The sequence below is a fragment of the Heterobasidion irregulare genome (genome assembly GCF_000320585.1).
Source record: "Heterobasidion irregulare TC 32-1 unplaced genomic scaffold scaffold_10, whole genome shotgun sequence".
Taxonomy (NCBI): Eukaryota; Fungi; Basidiomycota; class Agaricomycetes; order Russulales; family Bondarzewiaceae; genus Heterobasidion; species Heterobasidion irregulare.
Genome location: NW_009258206.1, coordinates 1118194 through 1139092, shown reverse-complemented (window position 1 = coordinate 1139092; position 20899 = coordinate 1118194). Strand labels below are relative to the sequence as shown.

The following is a 20899-nucleotide window of genomic DNA, read 5'->3' as shown; positions in this document are numbered from 1 at the left end:
TCGACGACTTTCTCCCACGATCTACCACGATTTTACCGCCTTCGTCACCTACATCACAATCTCATTCCTTCTCATATCCACGACGATCCAGAACGAACGATTGCACGGAAGCAGATTTCAGGACCACGACAGTTGACACTTTTGATTCCGCTTTTTTGCACGACACGACATCACGCGACGAGCACGACTGGTGATGTCGACAACCACGCAGATTCTGTTCAATTCTCCTGCTTTACATTCTCTCAAGCGCGACCAGCTTGTCAAACTCTGCAAGATTCATTCCATCAAGGCTTCAGGCAAGAATGTCGAGCTCATCGAGCGCCTGAAGCAACACGCCAACACGCTCCCTAATTTTGAGCCCACCCAGAGCGACGAGACCACCGATGGCGACGAACAGGATCAGGATGTGGACGAGGAAATGCTGTCTACATCTCTTGCGGGGCACTCTATCGCGCGTCCCAGCGAACAATGGGAGGTCGTGATGGACGATATTGAGGAGGAAACGTCGTCCCAGGGCACCGGCACACTCAATTCGCTACGGAGCATGGACAGTGCCGGCGAGTTTGGCGTCGGAGGACCGAAATGTAAGTCCCATTTGATATTTCCGTGTGCGCAATATCCCTGCCTTGGCCTGCAGCTGTCTAGTAGCAGACCTATAGCAACCATCCTTGAGAGATAGCTTCCGCGGGTGTCCGCGGGCTTCTTCGCAATGCGTATATAAACATATTGTTCTCCATCTGACTTCCTTACCTTTCAGCTTCGTCAATGAGCTCTTCGATAAAGGCCTTCGCCACATCCCTTGGCTTGAAGCATTCTGGCAACTCTAAATCATGCACCTCGAGCTCAACATTCCCTGATGCACTCGCGCCCTCCAGCTCGCTCTCTTTCATGCCTCGAATCCGAACGAAGAGCACATCCAGTAAACACAGCAAGAGCAGCAGCACTTCGCCTGCCGAAGACTATAATGACGAACTCACCGCGCACGCTAAACCTTACGCGGACCTCCCTGTACCACGTCCATCTGCGCTTCCACAGACTGATCACTTCACTTTATCTACGCCAGACACCACCATGTCGTCCGATCTACCACTCCCTGGGCACGCCTCGAGGCCAGGTGTTCCTGCACCCCCCAACGCGCGTCTGAGCACTGGCAACGGAGGAAGCACCACCATTCGCCTCGTCTCTGTCGCGACGAACTCGTCAGCCTTCACGCTGAAGGGCAGCGTGCCCGGAACGCCACAACTGAAGGCGATTGCCACCAGCTTTGACTTGGTCACGAGTCCCAGCGTGGGCAAAATCCCAGTGTGGCCCCTGAGTCCGACGAAGGGCGCGGGCGAGCGTTTGTACCCGGCGCTGCCGACGGATTACTTCCCGCATCCTGCGTGGAAAACGAAACGGAACTCGACTGGGGCGAATACTGACGTCCAGATGGACGTTGAGGATAATATCGGGATGCCCGGTGGCATGAGTACGCCTGGGCCTGTCGCCGCCTCTCCTTCAAAGACCCCGTTGCGCCCTTCAAATGAAATCGTCGACCTGTTCTCGCCTGCTCCAGGAGCTTCATTCGCCCCGCCAAGTAAGCTTGGTGATCCCTTTATCTTCGGCTCTCCCCTCCCGCAACACAACGTTTCGAACAAAGAATTTGACACTGCAGCCGCGGCTGTCCTACAAGAGATGAACCGTCGACTGATTGCTGTCGGGGGGGGAAAGGTTGGGTTGGATCTACTTGAGAAGCAACCTGACGTGCCCGCCGCAGGTGGCGAGAGCCGAATCTTCGGGGTCATGAAAACCGAGGACAGGTTCAAAGCAGTACACGAGAAAGAGTTCGAGAAGATGGAATCCATTGTGACACGTTATGCTGCAAGGCGCGGTATGGCAGTCGCAGAGCCTGGCCTGGTACCCGGGACGAAGAAGCGCAAATCAGAGGCCCTCGGCCAAGGGCATCCTGGACCAAGCGGCAGAGGAACAAACAGAGCGAACACGAGGGTGATCAGTAATGGGGTAAGGAAGAAAATGATACCTGGAGGATTTGGAGGCGGGGACGAGAGCGAGGAAGAGGAGGACGGCAGGATGTCAAAGCGAGTTAGGGTGGTAAGTGAGGACGGCGGGATGGATACGGGCAAGCGGATGTCGCTGGCGCCTCCACCTGCCCCAGAGCGCGATAAGAGGGAGAAAGAACGAGATGCGGTGAAGAAGATGTTGGAGCTAAAGAGGGAGAAGAGGCGGAGCAGCTTGAGGACAATGAGCGGTTTCAAACCACTGGCGAATCGTGAGTCTTTGACTTGCAAGCTTTGATATCGCTGCTGATCTTGGGATGCAGAGCAAGCGAAGGGCATGACGTCGCGTTTCGGGTTCCTTACCTCCGCCAAAACTATGGTCAAAAATGTGTGGAACATGGGCGTAGGATCGACCACGAAGACAACTGCGGCCCCAGGAACGAATATCCCTGTCCCTAAAGTTCCGCCTACGAAACCTGTTCCACCTCCCGCCGAGTCAAAGAATGACACCAAGAGTTCAACCAAGACAGGCGTGGTCAAGACAGGAACCAGCAGCAGCAAAAGATCATTCGGGTTTCCCATGACGCACCGGCGCGCAGGGTCTGGGGATTCGACACATTCGCACACCTCTGGAACCTCCACCACGATTGCAAACACCGGAAAGGTTGTCAAGGCGGCGACAATTCCTGTCGGCAGCGCTGCGTCCAAAGTCCGCTCCCCGATCCCTACATTCGGCTCGAGACTCGCACTCAACAAGCCCCCAGTCATGCATACTACAACGGTGGCGAGCTCTAAGCCCACTAGCTCTACAGCTCCTTCACGCTTGCGTGCCCGCGCCAGTACCCTTGTGGACTCGTCGCTTCTTAGCGCAAAGGGACCTGGTCATGTTCGTACCAATTCCACCGGTGGCAGTTCTGTAACATCCATGGGTACTCGACGCGCTCCCAGCGTTGGTACGGCCGGGCCTGCAGGTACAAGCACTAAGAGCACTGGTCGACCTTCATCCACGCTTCATGCCCCAACTGCGAGCTCCCTAGCCAAAACACGCAACTCCGTCTCGAATCTTCCGAAGGTCCCTGAGCATAGTCTGACGACTAAGGGTGTTGTGGCCAAAGGTGGTGCGTCTGCCCTGAACCTGATCACGAACAGCCCGCGACAGGCTGGCGTGTCGACTGTCCGCACACCCCCGGCCAAGATCTTCAGCAGGCCCCTCAGCGCCAGCAGCAGCCCCTCGCTGATTCCCGTCCTCGTCAAACCAGTCTCCTTAGGTGCGGCTGCATCGGTCCTCGCTACTGGCCTCCAGAACAAGACTGTCAAACCTGGCGTGCCACCTCACGCGCCAACCCCGGCGAACGAGCCGAAGCCGAAGCCCACGATTGTGCGCAAGCCACGCATCTCCCGCTCGCGTGTCATCGCCAAGCTCGGTGCACAGCGCGCGGCGCTCGCTGCCGGTCCAGTCACGTCCCCGAGCAACCCACGGATCAGTGCCTCTGCCCCGCGAAAGCCTTCGAGTGGAGGTGTTGGGGCGAGGCGGTCGTTCGGCGGCGCGATTAGGGGTGTGAGGGCCGCGAGTGGAGACGCGGTAATGATGAGCGCGAAGAAGAGGGCTAGGCAGAGTGAGTATATGAGGCGGCGCAGTAGGGCTACGGGCAGCGCGGTCAGCGCTCACAGTAGGTTGTTTGGAGAGAGTAAGATGAATGTCGATGCTGATTAGGGGAGCGGGCCTTGAATGCGGCTGCTCCCGCTTCGGTTTCGTTTTCTTGAACATATTTTGTCTTTCTTCTTCTACCTTTCTTGTTCAAATTGATTCACTTTTTTTCGGGATGTCGTTTTCATCGGGACTCGATGGACCTTTTGTTGTTTCCTGTTTCTTGCTGATTCACGTTTTTTACTTCCTTATCATCTCGTCTTATTCGTGTAGGCTTTTCTCTTCTCACCGATTTTAGATCTCTGCCTCGATCTCTGCCCTGTGTGGGCAATATATTGGTCTGTACACTCCGCACTGCTGTTGCGATATCCTTATACTGTTGTATATCTGTCCGTAAAGTAGCTGTATACTCTTTATCATCGATCACCATGCAGTGCATGAATCTCATTTTTTCTTATCACTCCAAGCCTCATCGACTCATCGATAGAAAAAGCATAACACAATGTCTTCATTCAGCGGATCGACGACACCATGCACGAGCTACCGCTTTATTCTCTCAACAATTGGGAAGATGATGATTGCAGTGCGGTATACACAAATACAAGCTAACCGACACCGAATTCGAGGGGAGTAGAGAAATGGAGGCCTGTGTTGGGAGTTGCATCAGTATTACATACATACAGCAGAAGCACATGCATGAAAGACAATGGGTAGTTTCAGAGAAGCCGATGTTTTCATGATCCTTGCTACGCAGGAGTACCACAAACCGACTGACTCTCACCAAGACGGCTCGAGCCAGTACGGTCCTTCCCGATGGGAAGGTGGTTCACGGCACAACGCGATGACAAGTATTCAACGAATGGATGAACTTGGTTTCGTCCTCAAGAGATGAGGTGGATGGAAAATGCGGTACTCACGATGTTAGAGGTTGAGATTGCAAATGATGGACAACCTGATCGGATCAAAAACTATTAGTTGTGTTTCCGACGCGCAGGATGAGACGAGAAGAGATGTCCTGAAAATGCTCAGTTGGTGATGCATGTTTGAGTATGGTTCATTGGGAACCTCACCGACTCAAGGATATGGAAATTATCGTCACAGCAGATGCAAGAGAACGAAGTAAGAGCCAACAAAATGTTAAAGTGAAAACTGACCACATGGAGACGTTTGAACAACTTGACGAGACACCAGCGATAGACCTGGAAGACGCACTCGCTCCGTGTCTCAATCCGTGGCCAAGTCGAAAAGCATTGAGTCTCCGATTAAAGTAATGGCCTTTGGACCTCAACGGAGTGTCAAATCTCGAAACAACTGTACAGTTCATAAGCGCCCCACTCTTCTGGATCGTGTCAGATACCCCCTCCATCTTTGTCTTTGTCTTCCTCTTCCTCCTCAACGTCTCCAGACAGGTAGACGAATCAGTAAGTCTTCTGATCATCTTATTTCGGTTTAACAGCCTTTCCTTGTGATGAGCAAAACTTATTCAGTTCTGCTTCCGAAGAGAGAGCAATCTCTTTGTGGATACCTCTTTACCAAAACTCTTTACTGATCTTTCTTTCACCTCTAAGTATTCGTGTTTCGAGCATTTACTCATGACATCCTTTTTTGACTGTTTTCAGGATCACCGATGACGCAGTGGTAGTTTTGCGCTCAATGGGTAAGCGTCCTGCCTCATCTGTCTCGCCATCCTTCCATCCTTTGTCTCCCCCATGATTTCAACAAAATATTTTACAAGCATATGTCCGACCGTAAATGAAGGATATCATATATTCACTGAGGGTCTTCCACTTCTTTGACTTCACATTTGTGATCACCGCATACTTACGCCTTCTCTTTCCAGTGTTTGCTCGGTGAGGCCTTGCATTAATTCATGTCTTTGCCATATCCCACATGTCATGAAATACATTATCATTATCTTGCCAACTTTCCTGCCAATTTTTTGAGTTTGCGTCCTAGCGCCTTCGTAAACTTCTGCGAAAGGAAAATTAGTGCATCATTCGACGACTATAGACAGAACTTGCGTACAGATACCGACCGACTGAACTTGGTGCGCCTACCCTCTTCGTGCCAATAGTCCTGGTATTGAGTTGGGGGGTATGTAAAATTAGGCTGTCTCTGACGGCTACTCAAATGTCGTTGTTGCAGCAGATCTTCCTCTGTATTCATGGGCTGCGAGCACCGGGATGCACCACAGAATGTTACGTTGTTATTCTTAGTGAAACAGACAAGAACAACGTACAGGGAGCACAGTCATAAAGTCTCCTCCATCCTGAGCTTGGGTATAATACGTTGAATGCCGGTAAGGACTCCTGCGCATTCGACAGCGGGGCGTGCACTTGTGTGCGACCTTGACGAGCCTAGGCACTGTTAGGACAAGTGCAAGCCGCTTGTCGAGGCACGAAGCTCTGGTATATGTACTATCATTACCAATCCCAATTCTGGTGACTGACCTAGCGATCTTGATTGCTTTAGGGTCTAACGGCAGTGATCAATGTTATCAGGCCATTTGTTTTCCCTCGCAAATGAGGCCTTCACAGTCCTCGGCACGCTGTAGGGATCCTGTCAGTCGGCCATCACGGACATCGGGGCGTTTCAAAGAAAAGATAGCTCCATGCGAGCGTCAGAGACGGACGAATCATTCCCTCCTGCCAAATGGAGAACAACAAAGATCATCCAACGATGTTCGATCAGGCTTCTTTCGAGGGCATCCTTCCCACACGTCTCCTTTGATCCCTTATTCTCATTCTTCTGCGTACACGCAAGACCCTGCATGACTTTGCCATTCCGGGATATGGACGGAAGCACAGCGTTGCGATGACGAGTCGTTGAGGGGAGGAAGACTATCTGGCGTATGGAGATAATGTTGGGACCACGACGTGGCCGCTTGCCAGTGTCGCATGAGTTGTCAGTGAGATTACGGTCAAACAGTGCTGAGTTCGTCCACTTCGAGAGCTTCACTTCGAGAAGTTGACTAGATCAGGCCCTTTGGCTCCTAATTTATGGGCCAACTTCTCAATGCTTCCCTTACCATGGTCAGTCTCTCAGCAACAGGTACGCGGTGTAATTAAGGAGAAATATGACGGCTACAAAACGTCGGCATTGTAAACCAGCGGAGTAAGTGATGTTAGGCGCGTTCACTCCTCGCTGAGGCGATACCTACCAAACATGGCGTGTTGCGCATAGTTGAGGCAACGACGGCCAAGCCTGCATGCATGCATATGAGCTGATTGTCTGACATCAGGACAACCACTGGGGTTCTCGCAATGAATAAGAAGCTCTAAAGGCTGCCAACCTACATTGACAGTGCAATCAATTCTACTATTTAAGGTGTCAACGAAGGACCTAAGTAAAGATCCTTGAACATCTCAAGCTCCTACATGGTCAGGTGTTCCAAAGCGTGCAATGTCCATCAGTCGGAGAGCTCGATGACCTCAACCTCATCTTGCTTCCCATTAATACCACCGCTGTTGTCACAGTCTAGGTCATCGTCCATCAGTGAAGCGTGTAATAACGGACAAGGCGCAGCAGAAGAAATAGAAAGCGAAGACAGGGCCCTGGCAGTAGAAAAAAGTTCCCCCAGATTAGATTGTTGGCCAACCTCGTCGTCGCTCGAGCAAGGTATGGTCATGGGGTCATGCCAGTCATGATCTGGAGAGCGTGAGTCGAATTTTTTAAATGCGGCTACATCGGAATTGTCATTACCAGTCAACATCACTTGCATCGAACGCGAGCTTCGAGGTGACACAGATCCTAGGGGAGAATGCAACGGCGGCAGCATAGGGAAGGTTTTCAACGATTGTGCTATAGTGCACGGGGAACGCGGTTCGGGAGCAGAGAGCGCAGAAGCAGTATAGTCGCCTTTTTCGGAATTGAAGTGACGAGCGGGAAAATGATGAGTTGAATCTGTTGTTCCACGAAAATTTCGGGGCATGTCAGTTGCAGATGACTGGTGACGCATTCTTGTCTGCTTGGTTGAGTTTTTCTTCGATGGTGGGATCTTGTAGGATGTGCTAGCGGGTGGGTTGAACGCCGGTGCGGAAGGCGCACGGTCGTCTTCGCTGATAGCATTCAAATCGAAAAATTCTTCGTCTGAAGAAGTCCGCTCGATGTCCGTATGATACCTTGCCTTCGGCCCTTTTAGTTGTCGACCAGACACCTGATTCGACGGGCCTAATAATGCACCGGAACGAGGACCTGTCACAACGTGTTAATCTTCCGCATTAATTCACATTATGCTGGCCGTCGGACATACCGAGGTTGAGATGATTGCCCTCATCCCCACTAGCTGAAGTGGCTGCTGCCCGTCTGACTGCTCTCACCTGGGGTGCCTTGTGCCTTCGTGGAGTAACTGGAGTATCTGACAGAGACTCGTTCCCTGGTTCAGACCCGAATGCATCTTCCTCTTCCTCATCCACACCATCATCATCAGGAACAGCTTTACCGGCGTATCTTCGATAGCAACCTTTGATGATATCTCCCCAAAGAGTATACGACTGGCAAGTTAGACATCTTCCACCTCGCGGGATCATGCCTATGCCACCTTGTGACGCGAGAAAATGCTGAGACAGACAGCTGAGATGAGAAACAGCATTGCATTCTGTTGATGAACATAGCGCAGTTGTGAGTGGGTCCTTGAAAGAACTCAAAGATCAATACCTATAAAGTTGAGTAAAGAAGGGAACCTACCGTAGAGTATGTAGTCAACGGCTTCCGACACACCGAACAGCGCAGATGTCTCCCCGAAGTTAAGAGAACGTCGTGTTTAGCTAAATGGGCAGTTGTGAACGCCGCTGCGAAGTTAGCGTGAGTGGTTTGGCGCAGATAAGAGGGCTCTCGGATGGTTACCATCAGACACGTCGATTGGCCCATCCCTGCCGGAACCTGATCTGCCTGACTTCCCGTCGACGCCTTCGAGTTCTATTTGAATTGTAAAGCCTGCAGGCAGAGGCAGTGCGCGCGCGCCCACGTCTTTGTCCACGTCTTTCCAGATTTTGACAGCATCCTCTGTAAAGAGCTTCACGTGGAGCGGCCATGTGTTGTAGGGCCTACACGCGATCATAGTACGAGCGACTCTGAACCGAATACAGTCAGAAAGGGGCTGTGAAGACCCAGACGGACGAGGATGACAAACTGGATGCTCATTTTGAGGTATTTTGACCGTCTGAACAAGGCCCCTCCACTTTCATCGCGAAGGTGGCGAGAGATGTGAGGATGTTGCCACGCCCATTCAAATTGAAGTGCCGCTAGCTTGGATGGGAACCCATAGACTATCATATGCATGACCCAAGGGCGGTTATGTTTAGTTTTCCAAGCACCCTGGGTGATCTCCCCATTGTGTTGACTTTAAGAGCAGATCAGAGTCAGATAAACACCTGTGTTTGATCAGCTCACCGTATCCGACGAGGGGGGCTAGGCGTACTCCCTATATATGTTCTATACCTGCGATGAGTATGTCGAGACCAGATGATGGCCTAAGTCACGTACGCTGTGGATCTCGGGGTACGAATAGATTTAAGTAGATAGCAAGCATAGAATTGTGGGAATTGGTGAAATCTCAGAGATGACTTGGACCTCTTTGTGGCCATGATTCAAGAGCGACGCCAAGTTACTTCTTGGGATGTTCTGAACCTGGTCGAGGTCAGACAGAGCGACCGTGATGTTGAAAGTGTAGCGATTCTATGGCATGCATTCGATAAACGATGTCAGAGGGTTTCTAAATCCTTGTATAACACGTACAATCTTGTGCCGCAGTCGGTGCGGTGGTGCGTTGTTGGGGACAGGCACTGGACAGGCGCTTGTGCGACGCGTCAACGCGGTCATGCGTGGCCATGCAGGGTCACGCGCGTTGCGTCGGCGCCTATCCGGCAGCGGCATGTTGAACGCCGATTCCGCCATGTCTTACCCCACCTTCGTCCTTCCGTCCAACTGTGTCTCACTGGTAGGGATAATATGGCAAACAGAGAAGGTAAGAGACCTGCGCAGGCTCTGTCACAATAATTTTTACGTTGTACCTTGCTTGCATGAAGATCTTAGCATCCCGAACCTTTTCAATGTTCAAGGGAAGACCGGTAAGCATCAGTCATTCGAAAGTGTGCAGAGCTGAGACTATCATGCTATAATACGATCGTATCGACAGCTGTAATAACAGGGGGAGGTTCTGGGATCGGAGCTATGATAGCTGAGGCATTTGTGCGGAACGGTGCTAAAGTTTACATAGCATCACGGAAGGAGAAACAGTTGCAGCAGGTGAATATCACTTGCGTCTCTGTGTTAGATCACGAACATCTTATATGTAAGTGCCAGGTGTCCAGCTACTTGAACAAGACTGGACCTGGCTCTTGCGAGTACCTGGTTGCAGATATTGGCGTGAGTATGATTGTTTATACTCCTAGAGATGTCAGGACGACCTCCTCAGAAGCTTGTGTATCTTCTAGTCCAAGGCCGGATGCACTCAGCTCGCTGAGGCCATTATATCAAGGGAGTCGAAGATTCATATCCTTGTGAACAACTCGGGTCTTGCCTGGGGTGCACCATACGACGAGTAAGTGGGGCCGGAGGCGGTATTATACAGTGACAATAATCTTTATTCAGCTTCCCCGAGAAGGAGGGATGGGACCGACTGATGGCTGTCAATGTCAAGAGCATCTTCTATCGTGCGCCGTCATTTCAATCGCATGTACCGTTCATGATCTGATGTATATGCTACACAGTGACATCTGGGTGCGCTCTTGTTTCGAGATCAGAATTGTCCATCTTACCAACTTCACAGGCTGACGAAGCTCCTGGAGAAGGACTCCACTAATGCTGATCCAGGCCGCGTGATCAACATCTCCTCGATTGCAGGAATTTCCCCAGTTGCAGAAGGAAGTCGAGTGCTTGGGGAAGGCAATGGCCTCTGGAGTTGTCAGTATCATCTCGGCTATTATATGACACATCGGGACCCAACTCAAGCTGTACCGTCTAGATCATACTAGCAAGGCAGCGGGTATGCCGAACACACCTCTGCTTGCGCTATGCCCTGATTTTTTCCTCAGTTAACCACCTCACTTCATCACTAGCCGCCACCTTGGCGCCTCGGTACATTACGTGCGTGCCTTACCGTCCCTCCTTGGTGCCTCTTAACTATTTTTCCCTGTAGTGTGAATGCCATTCTTCCTGGGTCAATTCTATGTTTCTGTTATCTCTATCGCAGGCTCACACGTAACTCGCAGAATATTCTCTTCTAAGATGACCGCATATGGCTTCAAGCGCGCGGGCAGTGCGGATAACATGGCTGCTGGACATCCTTTCGGTACACACTTTTTGTCTGAATCTATCTCTGGGTATGTCTCATATCGGATCTTGAAGGGCGTGTTGGAGAGCCTCGAGACATGGCTGGCGTAGGTTCGTGCATTTTGACATCATCTCTTGAGTCGAATGATGATACTCGTACTGTTAGCACTCTTCCTCGTGAGCCCTGCCGCGTCATATGTTACTGGCGCACACATCGTTCTTGATGGCGGAGGACTTGTTTCTGGCTCCAAGGCTCACTTATGATGTATAGAATTGGTAACGTACGAATGGAAGTATTTCGGGACCAATTCATGATCTACATAGCAGTACAAATCCTGGTACCTATCTATGAGGAAGCACATTTTCGAAAGACGGCTTCGGAGAAGTAGTGAACACCTTGCATGCGCTTGGTTTTAAATTCCCTTGGCTAGTTGGGTCTTGCATTCGTTCGTGCAGCAGGGTCATGTTGTCGCCTTTGTGGGCTGCTGATAGTATAATGTAATTGAGAAAACCCCAATCCTTGATGTCAATAGGAAACCCCGGAGTTTAAAATATTTGAGTCTGCAACCCGGCAACTGTCGCGGCCTAGGCCCTATACTACCGTTTTTGCGCACAACCTCGATGTTCCTTTCGCAAATTTTCTACTGTGCAACTCAGGCAAGCTCGCGGAATATATGGGGAATCTAGCAAGGTCCCAGTACGCCTCGGAAAATGTAGAAGCCTATTTGCTCTGTCCCCGCTTGCAAGGCGACGCAGACGAGCTTCATCGTGAGTGTGACGACGACACCTTACTGGCCCAAAGTCGCGCTCTTGTTCGTCTTGCGTTCGAATCTGCTAGATGGATACCTGTTGTACCAAAACTGGTTGTGCCGCGGTTTCTTTGTAAGAATCTCTCCCATTTCATTATCCGCATTTCTGCAATCTCTGCCGCGTCAGGTACTGTAGGAATTGTATATGTCTGGGCCCGCATCCCTCCTCGCGTCGTGCAGACGGAGACGAAACCTCTTCTGACAAGACTACAAGAGTGGGACTCGCCGTTTGCAGACCCGGCCGATTTCTTTACCCTAGACGATCTCCAGCCTTTTACGAGTACGGATTTCGCGTGCCTACTCGAGCCCCTTTCAGAACAGGTGTCCGCTGTCTCCTTACCAACCGGAACTGCTGGTACTCAGCGGCGAGCAGCCTCTGCCTCGCCTAACCGCCCTTCCAAGCGCGTCAAACTCGACGACGGTTCTCTCCGTCGGGTGATTCCTTACGTAGGTCTCTTTCCGTTGGAACCCACCGCAGCTTACATAGCTCAACTAGCCGCATTATTACTCTGCGCCCTATCCCCAGCCCCCCGATCTCGAGCCCCGTCGTGTCGAAGGTGGTGTCAGTACGAAGTCACATAATATTCCATCCTACGACCGCAGCGCCCCTATTTCCCTCTTTCCCCATACGCCTGAATCTATCGAATCCCACGTTGCCTCACAATATCGCAGGGTGGCATGGATTATTCCAATTCGCGGCGGCCCTCCGTGGGAACGGGCGCTGACATGGCTTTGAGTGAGACTCCGCGCTCACGTTCTTCCGAGGATGTCGACATCAATATTCTGTGGACACACGAATCCGTGCGCACGTTCTGGGAGTTCCTCGTGCGTGAGCTGCGAACGAGTATGCAACTTGGCCGCATATAAGTATCTTATCATGCAGCAGCTTCGACCTTGACCTTCCAGTCTCACATGAAACCTCGAAACCGTACCAGTCAGTCGTCCGTTGATCGAGCCGTCCCTGATAGCGTCGGCGCATCGTCCAATCTCGGAGTCTCCGCTAGTTCTCTTCCTCCTCGAAGCCTCTTCATAGATTATATCAAAGTATATTGTGGCGCGCACCAAGCGATGCGGCTTCGAAACGTGCTGGATGCGTGGGCCTTCAAGCCTGATAAGCCTGCGTCGGTCATAGAAGGAAATCGTAGTCAGAGCAGGAAAATCCGCGTACTGAAATGCGCGAGGTTCGTTCTGATGGACGAGAACGCTGCGGAGATGCTTGTCTCGTAGGTGGGTGCGAGGGATATTATTCACACGCGATTTGAAGGTCACGAGCAGCTTGATCCACAGAAGGAACAACTTAGGAACTTTGCCTTGCTATCAGATCCCCAGCTATCTTTGGACGCAGTGATATGTATTGTGGCATGCCCCCGGCTTCTGGGCTTGTTCGACGACACGTTTCCTCAGAAAACGTAAGTCTCTAGCTTATATTAGAACATTGCGTCTCAACAGTCAAGCCGTACGAGTGAGGCCAAGTACGCTCTTCGGTGTAACAAGTCCCTAGCATAGTCACCAAGTTTGAGCGGGGATTACAAAAGTTATCTTGGGCTCAAATGAGGGGTATCGAACGCGGCCAAACTGGGCTATTGCTGCGTTTACCGTACAATTGCTAATAGTGCTGCGGACGATGATGTTCAAATCTGACTCGATTCTGCCAAGCCTCCATAACCAGCTTTCTGTTGACCCAGGTCGTCATTTCGTTGATTCGTCTCGGGCCCGCTGATTTATGTCGTTGGGTCCCCTGGCCCCAAGAGCGAGATAGACTCACAGATTATTTTCTGGATCTCCTAACTGGGGCGCCAATTGTTCGCTTGATTGGGTGTCGGTGCCTATGTTTTCCTTGAGGACCCAGATTTTCGTTATTTGTGTTTCAAGATGTGATCAACGGCATCAAAGAATGGGTAAATGTATCTCTTGATCGCGCCGACATTGGTTCTGTATTTCACTGTCCCGTTTTCATATTCGGTCGATCATTTGTGTTCATGCGTTCAACGTTCAAGGTGAGCTCGGGGAGTACATAGGGGATCTGGCTCATGCCGAGCGACGCCGTCATCATGAGCGCCGCAGCAGTAGCTTACAAATGGTCTCGAGGAGAATCTGTGATCTGTCAATATCGTGGGCTCTGTGGGCGCTCCAAACCATTCGACCAAATGTGTGTGGAGATTTTGACAGACGCGCGGCTCGAGTCGAAGAAATTGACAATGACTTTCATGAGACCTCAAACGTCGGTGCGTGCCAGGGATCTTGAATGCTGCGTTGGGACATGAGACGTTTGCGAGATGGACAATTATCGACGTTTTGATTGGAAGAACAGGCGCTTGCCGCTTGACGCTCGCTTGACTCGCCCTGACTTTGTTCGAGTGACTCGGTGGCTAGCGACGGAACCGTGAAGGGTGTGCCTCTCGGTTTTCCAGCTTCAGTGAAATGAAGCTTTTCTGAACATTGGTGTATTTTCAAACATTAGAAGAAATGAACAAGAAGTTTCATTAATGTCGCACACGGAGAGACGGAGTATTGAATGCAATGGAGACTGGTTCGGGGGTTGAGCTGGGTTGGCCGAGGAACACGACAGCGTGTCGGCAGCAATGATCTCACGTAAGAGGGCTTAGGCATCGGGAAGGATGGCCGTGTGCTGCCGCGGGGCATACTAGGCTTGTGCAGCCAAGGCAAGTATATCTACTTCCCACCTCTCCATCCTCTTCGTCATTCCCCCCCTCCCTCACCGCCCGCTTCTTGTACTTCACTACAGGCCATCCCAGCCAGGACGCGCTCCTTTGCCCACCTCCACCATGTCCACAGAGGAGGGTTTCAGCGAGAAGGCGGCGCCGGAGTTGGCCCCAGCCCGCACTCCCCCGAAGCGTGGATTTTTCTCTCATAGAAGGACAAATCAAGATGTCATCGACGAGGACAGATCGGAGAAGACGGAGACTGCAGCGCCCCCTGCTGCCGCCGGAGTAGAGAAATTGACTCCAGTCTCGTTTCTTGAGATGTTCCGGCAAGTGTCATGTTTTCTTACTAGCCACTATCCAGGGCGAAGTAATTGGTGGCTGCTGGTTGGCTCTGGTTGGACGTTGTGACCCGATGCAACCAAGTATCCGGAAGCATATCCCGACGGCCAGGGATGTGCTCTCGATCATGCAGATTCGCAGCTGCGTACTTAGCACCACGTAGCTGGATCGAAGCAGCTGCAGTCATGATTTGGTTAGACCAAGGGGCGTATGGTAGCTGACTACTGGACAATGCTACAGATTTTCTACAAGATTCGAAATATTTCTTGATGTTGTGGGGCTGGTCGCTGCCGCCGCGGCTGGAGCAGCTCAGGTGAGTCGTGTCTACATTTCTTGCGCCTCCATGATGTTGAGTTAAGTTTCACTAGCCACTCATGAGTTTGATGTTCGGTAATCTTACTCAAGACTTCGTCTCATTCGGTCAAGCAGTCGCGAGCGGCGATTCAGCATCCATCCCTGCTGCAGCCGCCGGTTTCCGCAACAATGCGTCCAAAGACGCCTCGTATTTGGTCTATATCGGTACGTACGTTCATCTTCATTTGGTTACCATAGCTAACAACGTCATTATTCAGGTGTCGGCCTGTTCGTTTGCACGTACGTGTACATGTTTGTCTGGGTCTACACGGGCGAGGTCAACGCAAGACGTGTCCGTGAGAAATATCTGCAGTCGATCTTGCGTCAGGATATCGCGTTCTTTGACAAGACTGGTGCAGGGGAGGTGGCTACCCGCATTCAGACAGATACCCGTACGTCGCTGATCAGAACGCGGATCGCTGAGCTCTGGTTTACATCGCTTCTCAGATTTGGTCCAACAAGGCATTTCAGAGAAGGTGGCTCTAGTTGTGAACTTCTTAGCCGCTTTCGTCACTGGTTTTGTTTTGGCTTACATCCGAAATTGGCGCCTGGCCCTCGCGATGACGTCGGTTTTGCCCTGCATTGCGATCACGGGGACCGTCATGAACAAATTTGTCTCCAAGTATATGCAGTAAGTTCATTCTTGCATGCAGACAGTTGGCTCTTGTCTTAAGCACATGTCTGGTCTAGGCTTTCTCTCGAGCATGTCGCTGAAGGCGGATCGCTCGCGGAAGAGGTGTTTTCTACGGTCCGTACTGCTCAGGCGTTTGGCACGCAGAAGATTCTAGCGTCTCTGTATGATGTGCCTATTCAAAAGGCCTTCGATGTTGATGCCAAAGCAGCTGTCTGGCACGGAGGAGGGCTTGCCTGCTTTTTCTTTGTGATATATTCGTCTTATGCACTTGGTGAGTGTTTTACTTTCTAATGTTAATTTGTTGCTGACTTCGTGTATATGTAGCCTTTTCCTTTGGTACCACACTCATCAATGAGGGTCATGCCAATCCTGGACAAGTCATTAACGTGTTGATGGCCATCCTCATCGGCTCGTTCTCCTTGGCCCTCATGGCTCCTGAAATGCAAGGTGCGAGATCATTCTTCGATTAACTAAACTGGGTATTCATGGACATTTTCTGCTCAGCGATCACACACGGACGCGGAGCAGCCGCTAAGCTCTATCACACGATCGACCGTATACCCGATATCGATTCGTCGAGCCCAGAAGGCATGAAACCTGAAAAGGTGTTGGGTGAAATCACTCTCGAGAATGTCAAGTTCAACTACCCTTCGCGCCCAGACGTGCCCATCGTCAAAGACCTCTCGATTTCTTTCCCGGCTGGTAAGACTGCTGCGCTTGTCGGCGCGTCCGGCTCTGGAAAGTCCACGGTCATCTCGCTCGTCGAGCGGTTCTATGACCCGCTATCAGGCGTCGTGAGACTCGATGGCGTCAACCTCAAGGACCTCAACGTCAAGTGGTTGCGCTCGCAAATCGGTCTTGTTTCTCAGGAACCGACGCTATTTGCGACGACGATCAAGGGGAATGTCGCGCATGGGCTGATCAACACGCCGTACGAACACGCATCCGAAGAGGAAAAATTCAAGTTGATCAAGGAAGCATGCGTCAAGGCCAACGCTGACGGGTTCATTTCGAAGCTGCCGTTGGGTTATGATACCATGGTCGGCGAGCGCGGTTTCTTGCTCTCCGGTGGTCAGAAGCAACGGATTGCGATTGCTAGAGCTATCGTTTCAGACCCAAAGGTCTTGCTGTTGGATGAAGCCACTTCGGCGCTGGACACGCAGTCGGAGGGTGTCGTCCAGAACGCGCTCGACAAAGCTGCTGCTGGTGAGAACACATCTCATTCTATAATTCTAGCGTCATGCTAAAACACCTCTTTTACGTCAACAGGACGCACAACCATCACCATCGCACATCGTCTGTCCACCATCAAGGACGCCGACTGTATCTATGTCGTGGGTGACGGACTCATCCTCGAGAAGGGCAAGCACAACGAACTGCTCAAAGACGAGAATGGAGCCTACGCGCGCCTAGTTGCTGCGCAGAAGTTGCGGGACACGCGGGACTTGGAGCCCAAGGAAATTGAAGACGACATTACCGAAGGTGACGCGGAGGAAGATATCGAGAAGGCCGCGGAAGAAGAGATTCCACTAGGCCGCCGGAATACGCAACAATCCCTTGCCAGTGCGATTCTGCATGAGCGCCAGCAGCAGAAGGCTGCCTTGGGAGAGAAGTCTTACTCAGTCTCACATTTGTTCATGCGCATGGCCAGAATCAACAAGGACGAGTGGATGAAATACGTGTATGGTTGTATCTTTGCTGCTAGTATGTGGTTTCCTTTTTCTCCTCGCATTAGTGACGGTTCGGGTTTACCGATCTGTTCTGTTCAGTGACTGGCGCTGTTTTCCCCGCGTTCGGCATTGTCTGGTGTGAGTGTCTGTAATTCTTGTTCACATTTTCCTTCGATTCTGAGAACCATCATCAATTCCAGCCAAGACAATCAACGGCTTTTCGCTCCCAGATGCCCAGGAACGCCGGCACGCTGGTGATCGCAATGCTCTTTGGTGGGTGACTTGATATATTTTATTCCATGATACTGAATAGTGGTTGTATCAGGCTATTCATCATCGCCATCATTTCTATGTTTACGATCGGCTTCCAGAACTACTTCTTTGCTGCTTCCGCCGCTTCGCTCACTCAAAAGCTGCGCTCGCTTAGTTTCCGTGCAGTTCTCAGGCAAGACAGTGAGCCGTTAGTTTTCTTCCGTATCGCGCATGCAGGCTGATCGTGTTCTCGCAGTCGAGTATTTTGATAAAGAAGAGAACAGTGTATGTTATATCACCCTCTTGTCGTTGGACTGTTTACTCATGATTGAGATCAGACTGGTTCGTTGGTTTCTAATCTTAGTGACGCACCACAAAAGATCAATGGGTTGGCTGGCATCACTTTGGGAGCGTACGTACCCCACGATAGTACCGAGAGAAAATAAATGCTTACTGTGCTATGGTATCAGAATTGTGCAGAGCTTATCAACCCTGGTCCTCGGCGTCATTCTAGGTCTTATCTTCATTTGGAAGGTTGGCCTTGTTGGCCTTGGTACGTTGAGTTCTTCAGTATCCAACGTCATTGCCTGACTGTTTCGCCGTCTAGCCTGTGTTCCTCTCGTAGTATCGACTGGTTATATTCGCCTGGTAAATTTTTCTCATCTGCCTTCGATCGGCAAGCACGGACTAATCGCTGTGCAATACAGCGTGTTGTGGTTTTGAAGGACCAATCGAACAAGAAAGCACACGAGGATTCAGCCCAATTAGCTTGCGAAGCCGCAGCTTCCATTCGTACAGTTGCATCGTTGACGCGAGAAGAAGACTGCTTACGCCTGTACAGCGAGTCTCTAGAAGAGCCGATGCAGAAATCTAACAGGACGGCGGTTTGGTCGAACGGCCTGTACTCACTGTCACAGTCATTCTCGTTCTTCGTCATTGCCCTTGTATTCTGGTACGGCTCGCGTCTCGTCTCGTTCCAAGAGTTTACTACCGTCGACTTCTTCATTGGTCTCATGGCAAGTACACCCAACACACTCGAATCATGGAAATTCATTTGACGCTTTCCGCCGGTGATTTGTAGAGTACTGTCTTTGGCGCCATCCAAGCAGGCAATGTATTCTCGTTCGTGCCCGATATCTCGTCAGCAAGGGGTGCTGCAGCCGATATCATCCATTTGTTGGACTCCACACCTGAAGTTGATGCCGAGTCGACCGAGGGGAAAATACCCCAGAATGTTCAAGGCCATATCGAGCTCGAGAATGTCCACTTCCGTTACCCGACAAGGCCGGGGGTGCGCGTGCTTCGTGGTCTGAACATCACTGTCAAGCCTGGCACGTACGTCGCGCTTGTCGGCGCTAGTGGCTGCGGCAAAAGTACGGTGTAAGTAGAGTCTGGATTTCGTGCATCCGTCTTGGAAACTGACAGCGCTGCAGCATTCAACTCTTGGAACGCTTCTATGACCCTCTGGCTGGCAACGTACTTCTCGATGGTCAGAACATCTCCGAGATGAATGTTCAAGAATACCGCAAGAACATCGCCTTGGTCTCCCAAGAGCCTGTGAGTTACACTCACCCATCGATTCATTTTTTGTGATGGTGCTAATCGTTGTTCGTAGACTCTTTATGCTGGCACAGTCAAATTCAATATTTTACTTGGGGCGACCAAGCCAACCGGGGAAGTCACTCAGAAGGAACTGGAAGACGCATGCCGCAATGCGAACATTTTGGAGTTCATCGAGAGTTTGCCAGAGTATGTCCTTTCTTGTAGCCGGCTATGCTTATGCTGATCATCGAATGACAGTGGCTTTGAGACCGAAGTTGGTGGGAAGGGTTCGCAGTTGTCAGGAGGACAGAAGCGTGAGTTTTGTGCCTTTCGACATCTGGACATGCTCAAAAATTCTCCTCTACAGAACGCATTGCCATTGCTCGTGCACTCCTTCGTAATCCCAAAGTTCTCCTGTTGGACGAGGTTCGTTCATTATGCGAGGTCGGGAGCGGACTGAGGGGCTGACGTTGATATCCTAGGCGACTTCGGCTCTGGATTCTAACTCTGAGAAAATCGTCCAAGCTGCCCTTGATTCCGCAGCGAAGGGTCGGACAACGATTGCCATCGCACATCGATTGTCGACGATCCAAAACGCGGACTGCATGTACGTCGTGTACCTGAGTGTCTTCTCGATCAAACTAATCACTTTATTCTGCCCGCAATAGATATTTCATCAAAGAAGGATGCGTGAGCGAAGCAGGCACACACGACGAGCTACTTGCGCTGCGCGGTGGATATTACGAATACGTCCAGCTTCAAGCGTTGAGCAAGCAGTGATCGGACATGAGATGACCGCGACGAAACAGTCATTATAGCTAGATTGCACCATAGTTGTGATCCTCATGATGGTTCTTCACGCCTCTCTACTTTGCTCTTACTTTTTTCCATCTGCAACGCGCATCTATATCAGAACTTCATTTCAACCGTTCAACCGTTTTCTTTTTTCTTCGCGGACTGATACATCCATTAATTTGCATAGGCGCATAATATTTTTCGTAGACTGGCTCATGGGTAGGTATAGGATTTGGGATACGGTGTCAAATGTGATGGATTTCCTAACAGAATGGGTAACTTCCCTTGGCACTTGTGATAATTTATTGACCTTCCCGAGACCGAGGACAGGAAAGTTATTTCAGAGGTCGAGCGCTTGCGCTAGGGTTCCGTGAGTAATCCCTGAATTGCTAACATGTTAATAATTTATGTTATTAACAGGCCCCCTCAGGGGGCACAATGTCGATGTTAATAATGTTAATAATGTTCGAAATTGTATATAATGATCAGCATTTGAATTTACATTGAAATGTACATATTTGGGCAAGGACCAGGTGGAAATATTGAAGGCTGTGGCTGTACAATTATGTCTTCCCTGCAAAATAATAATTTGTCCGGGAGTGCAGAGTCGGACGACGACGCGGATGGCCAACAGAGAGGACCCCCGTGCCGGGCTTCTGCGCTCAATATCGTGCAGGAGTTCGCAATCCGTGAGGAGGCCTTCGTGGATCTGCTATCTGATACTCCTAGGTACACTGCCACAAGCCCCCCCCGCCCTGAAGCTCCCCCTTCCATTCCCAGCTCTGAGATTGGCTGGAGCTGGTGACTTCTTGTTATTAACACCACTTTCTTTATTAACATGTAAATAAATCGGGTTTTAACATGTTAATAACGCTTTATATACAATTGTTATTAATCTGTTATTAACTCATGTTAGAAATT

General features: G+C 50.8%; 6 protein-coding genes across 6 annotated transcripts; 4 read left to right on the top strand and 2 right to left on the bottom strand.

Moving 5' to 3' along the window:
- Positions 1-193: 193 nt before the first annotated feature.
- On the top strand, positions 194-3711 carry HETIRDRAFT_105486 (uncharacterized protein; the record flags this gene model as incomplete). The annotated part of the gene is made up of 3 exons (XM_009552593.1): positions 194-584; positions 758-2269; positions 2321-3711. The coding sequence occupies 3 exons, from the start codon at positions 194-196 to the stop codon at positions 3709-3711; spliced, it is 3294 nt and encodes a 1097-aa protein (XP_009550888.1).
- Positions 3712-5556: 1845 nt separating this feature from the next.
- HETIRDRAFT_173987 (uncharacterized protein) lies at positions 5557-5811 on the bottom strand (the record flags this gene model as incomplete). Its single annotated transcript, XM_009552592.1, has 2 exons — positions 5557-5616; positions 5671-5811. 2 exons carry the CDS (start codon positions 5809-5811, stop codon positions 5557-5559), a joined length of 201 nt encoding a protein of 66 aa, XP_009550887.1.
- Positions 5812-7054: 1243 nt separating this feature from the next.
- Positions 7055-9230, bottom strand: HETIRDRAFT_173988 (uncharacterized protein; the record flags this gene model as incomplete). Its single annotated transcript, XM_009552591.1, has 7 exons — positions 7055-7839; positions 7898-8276; positions 8332-8435; positions 8491-8717; positions 8777-8986; positions 9037-9078; positions 9130-9230. The coding sequence occupies 7 exons, from the start codon at positions 9228-9230 to the stop codon at positions 7055-7057; spliced, it is 1848 nt and encodes a 615-aa protein (XP_009550886.1).
- A 308-nt stretch (positions 9231-9538) lies between these two features.
- Positions 9539-11181, top strand: HETIRDRAFT_52289 (uncharacterized protein; the record flags this gene model as incomplete). The annotated part of the gene is made up of 12 exons (XM_009552195.1): positions 9539-9713; positions 9782-9891; positions 9949-10011; positions 10080-10186; positions 10237-10305; positions 10415-10548; positions 10610-10630; positions 10680-10731; positions 10784-10804; positions 10857-10936; positions 10993-11028; positions 11084-11181. 12 exons carry the CDS (start codon positions 9539-9541, stop codon positions 11179-11181), a joined length of 966 nt encoding a protein of 321 aa, XP_009550490.1.
- Positions 11182-14453: 3272 nt separating this feature from the next.
- HETIRDRAFT_460605 (ABC transporter) lies at positions 14454-20249 on the top strand. Its single transcript, XM_009552590.1, has 24 exons — positions 14454-14718; positions 14972-15044; positions 15100-15250; positions 15304-15477; positions 15533-15716; positions 15776-15990; positions 16044-16166; positions 16224-16925; positions 16989-17423; positions 17489-17527; positions 17590-17662; positions 17715-17842; positions 17898-17926; positions 17980-18053; positions 18112-18194; positions 18249-18289; positions 18349-18657; positions 18723-19021; positions 19075-19198; positions 19257-19390; positions 19442-19497; positions 19551-19609; positions 19666-19790; positions 19852-20249. The coding sequence occupies exons 1-24, from the start codon at positions 14513-14515 to the stop codon at positions 19961-19963; spliced, it is 3948 nt and encodes a 1315-aa protein (XP_009550885.1). The 5' UTR covers positions 14454-14512; the 3' UTR covers positions 19964-20249.
- Positions 20029-20429, top strand: HETIRDRAFT_327541 (uncharacterized protein; the record flags this gene model as incomplete). The annotated part of the gene is made up of 2 exons (XM_009552589.1): positions 20029-20348; positions 20399-20429. 2 exons carry the CDS (start codon positions 20029-20031, stop codon positions 20427-20429), a joined length of 351 nt encoding a protein of 116 aa, XP_009550884.1.
- Positions 20430-20899: the final 470 nt, after the last annotated feature.

Bases quoted from the DNA above. Each gene is read 5' to 3' on its own strand.
- HETIRDRAFT_460605 (XM_009552590.1), top strand. From the start codon at position 14,513: ATGTCCACAGAGGAGGGTTTCAGCGAGAAGGCGGCGCCGGAGTTGGCC. The intron at 15,478-15,532 runs GTACGTCGCTGA...ATCGCTTCTCAG, and splicing joins CCGCATTCAGACAGATACCC to ATTTGGTCCAACAAGGCATT. The intron at 18,290-18,348 runs GTAAATTTTTCT...TGTGCAATACAG, and splicing joins CGACTGGTTATATTCGCCTG to CGTGTTGTGGTTTTGAAGGA.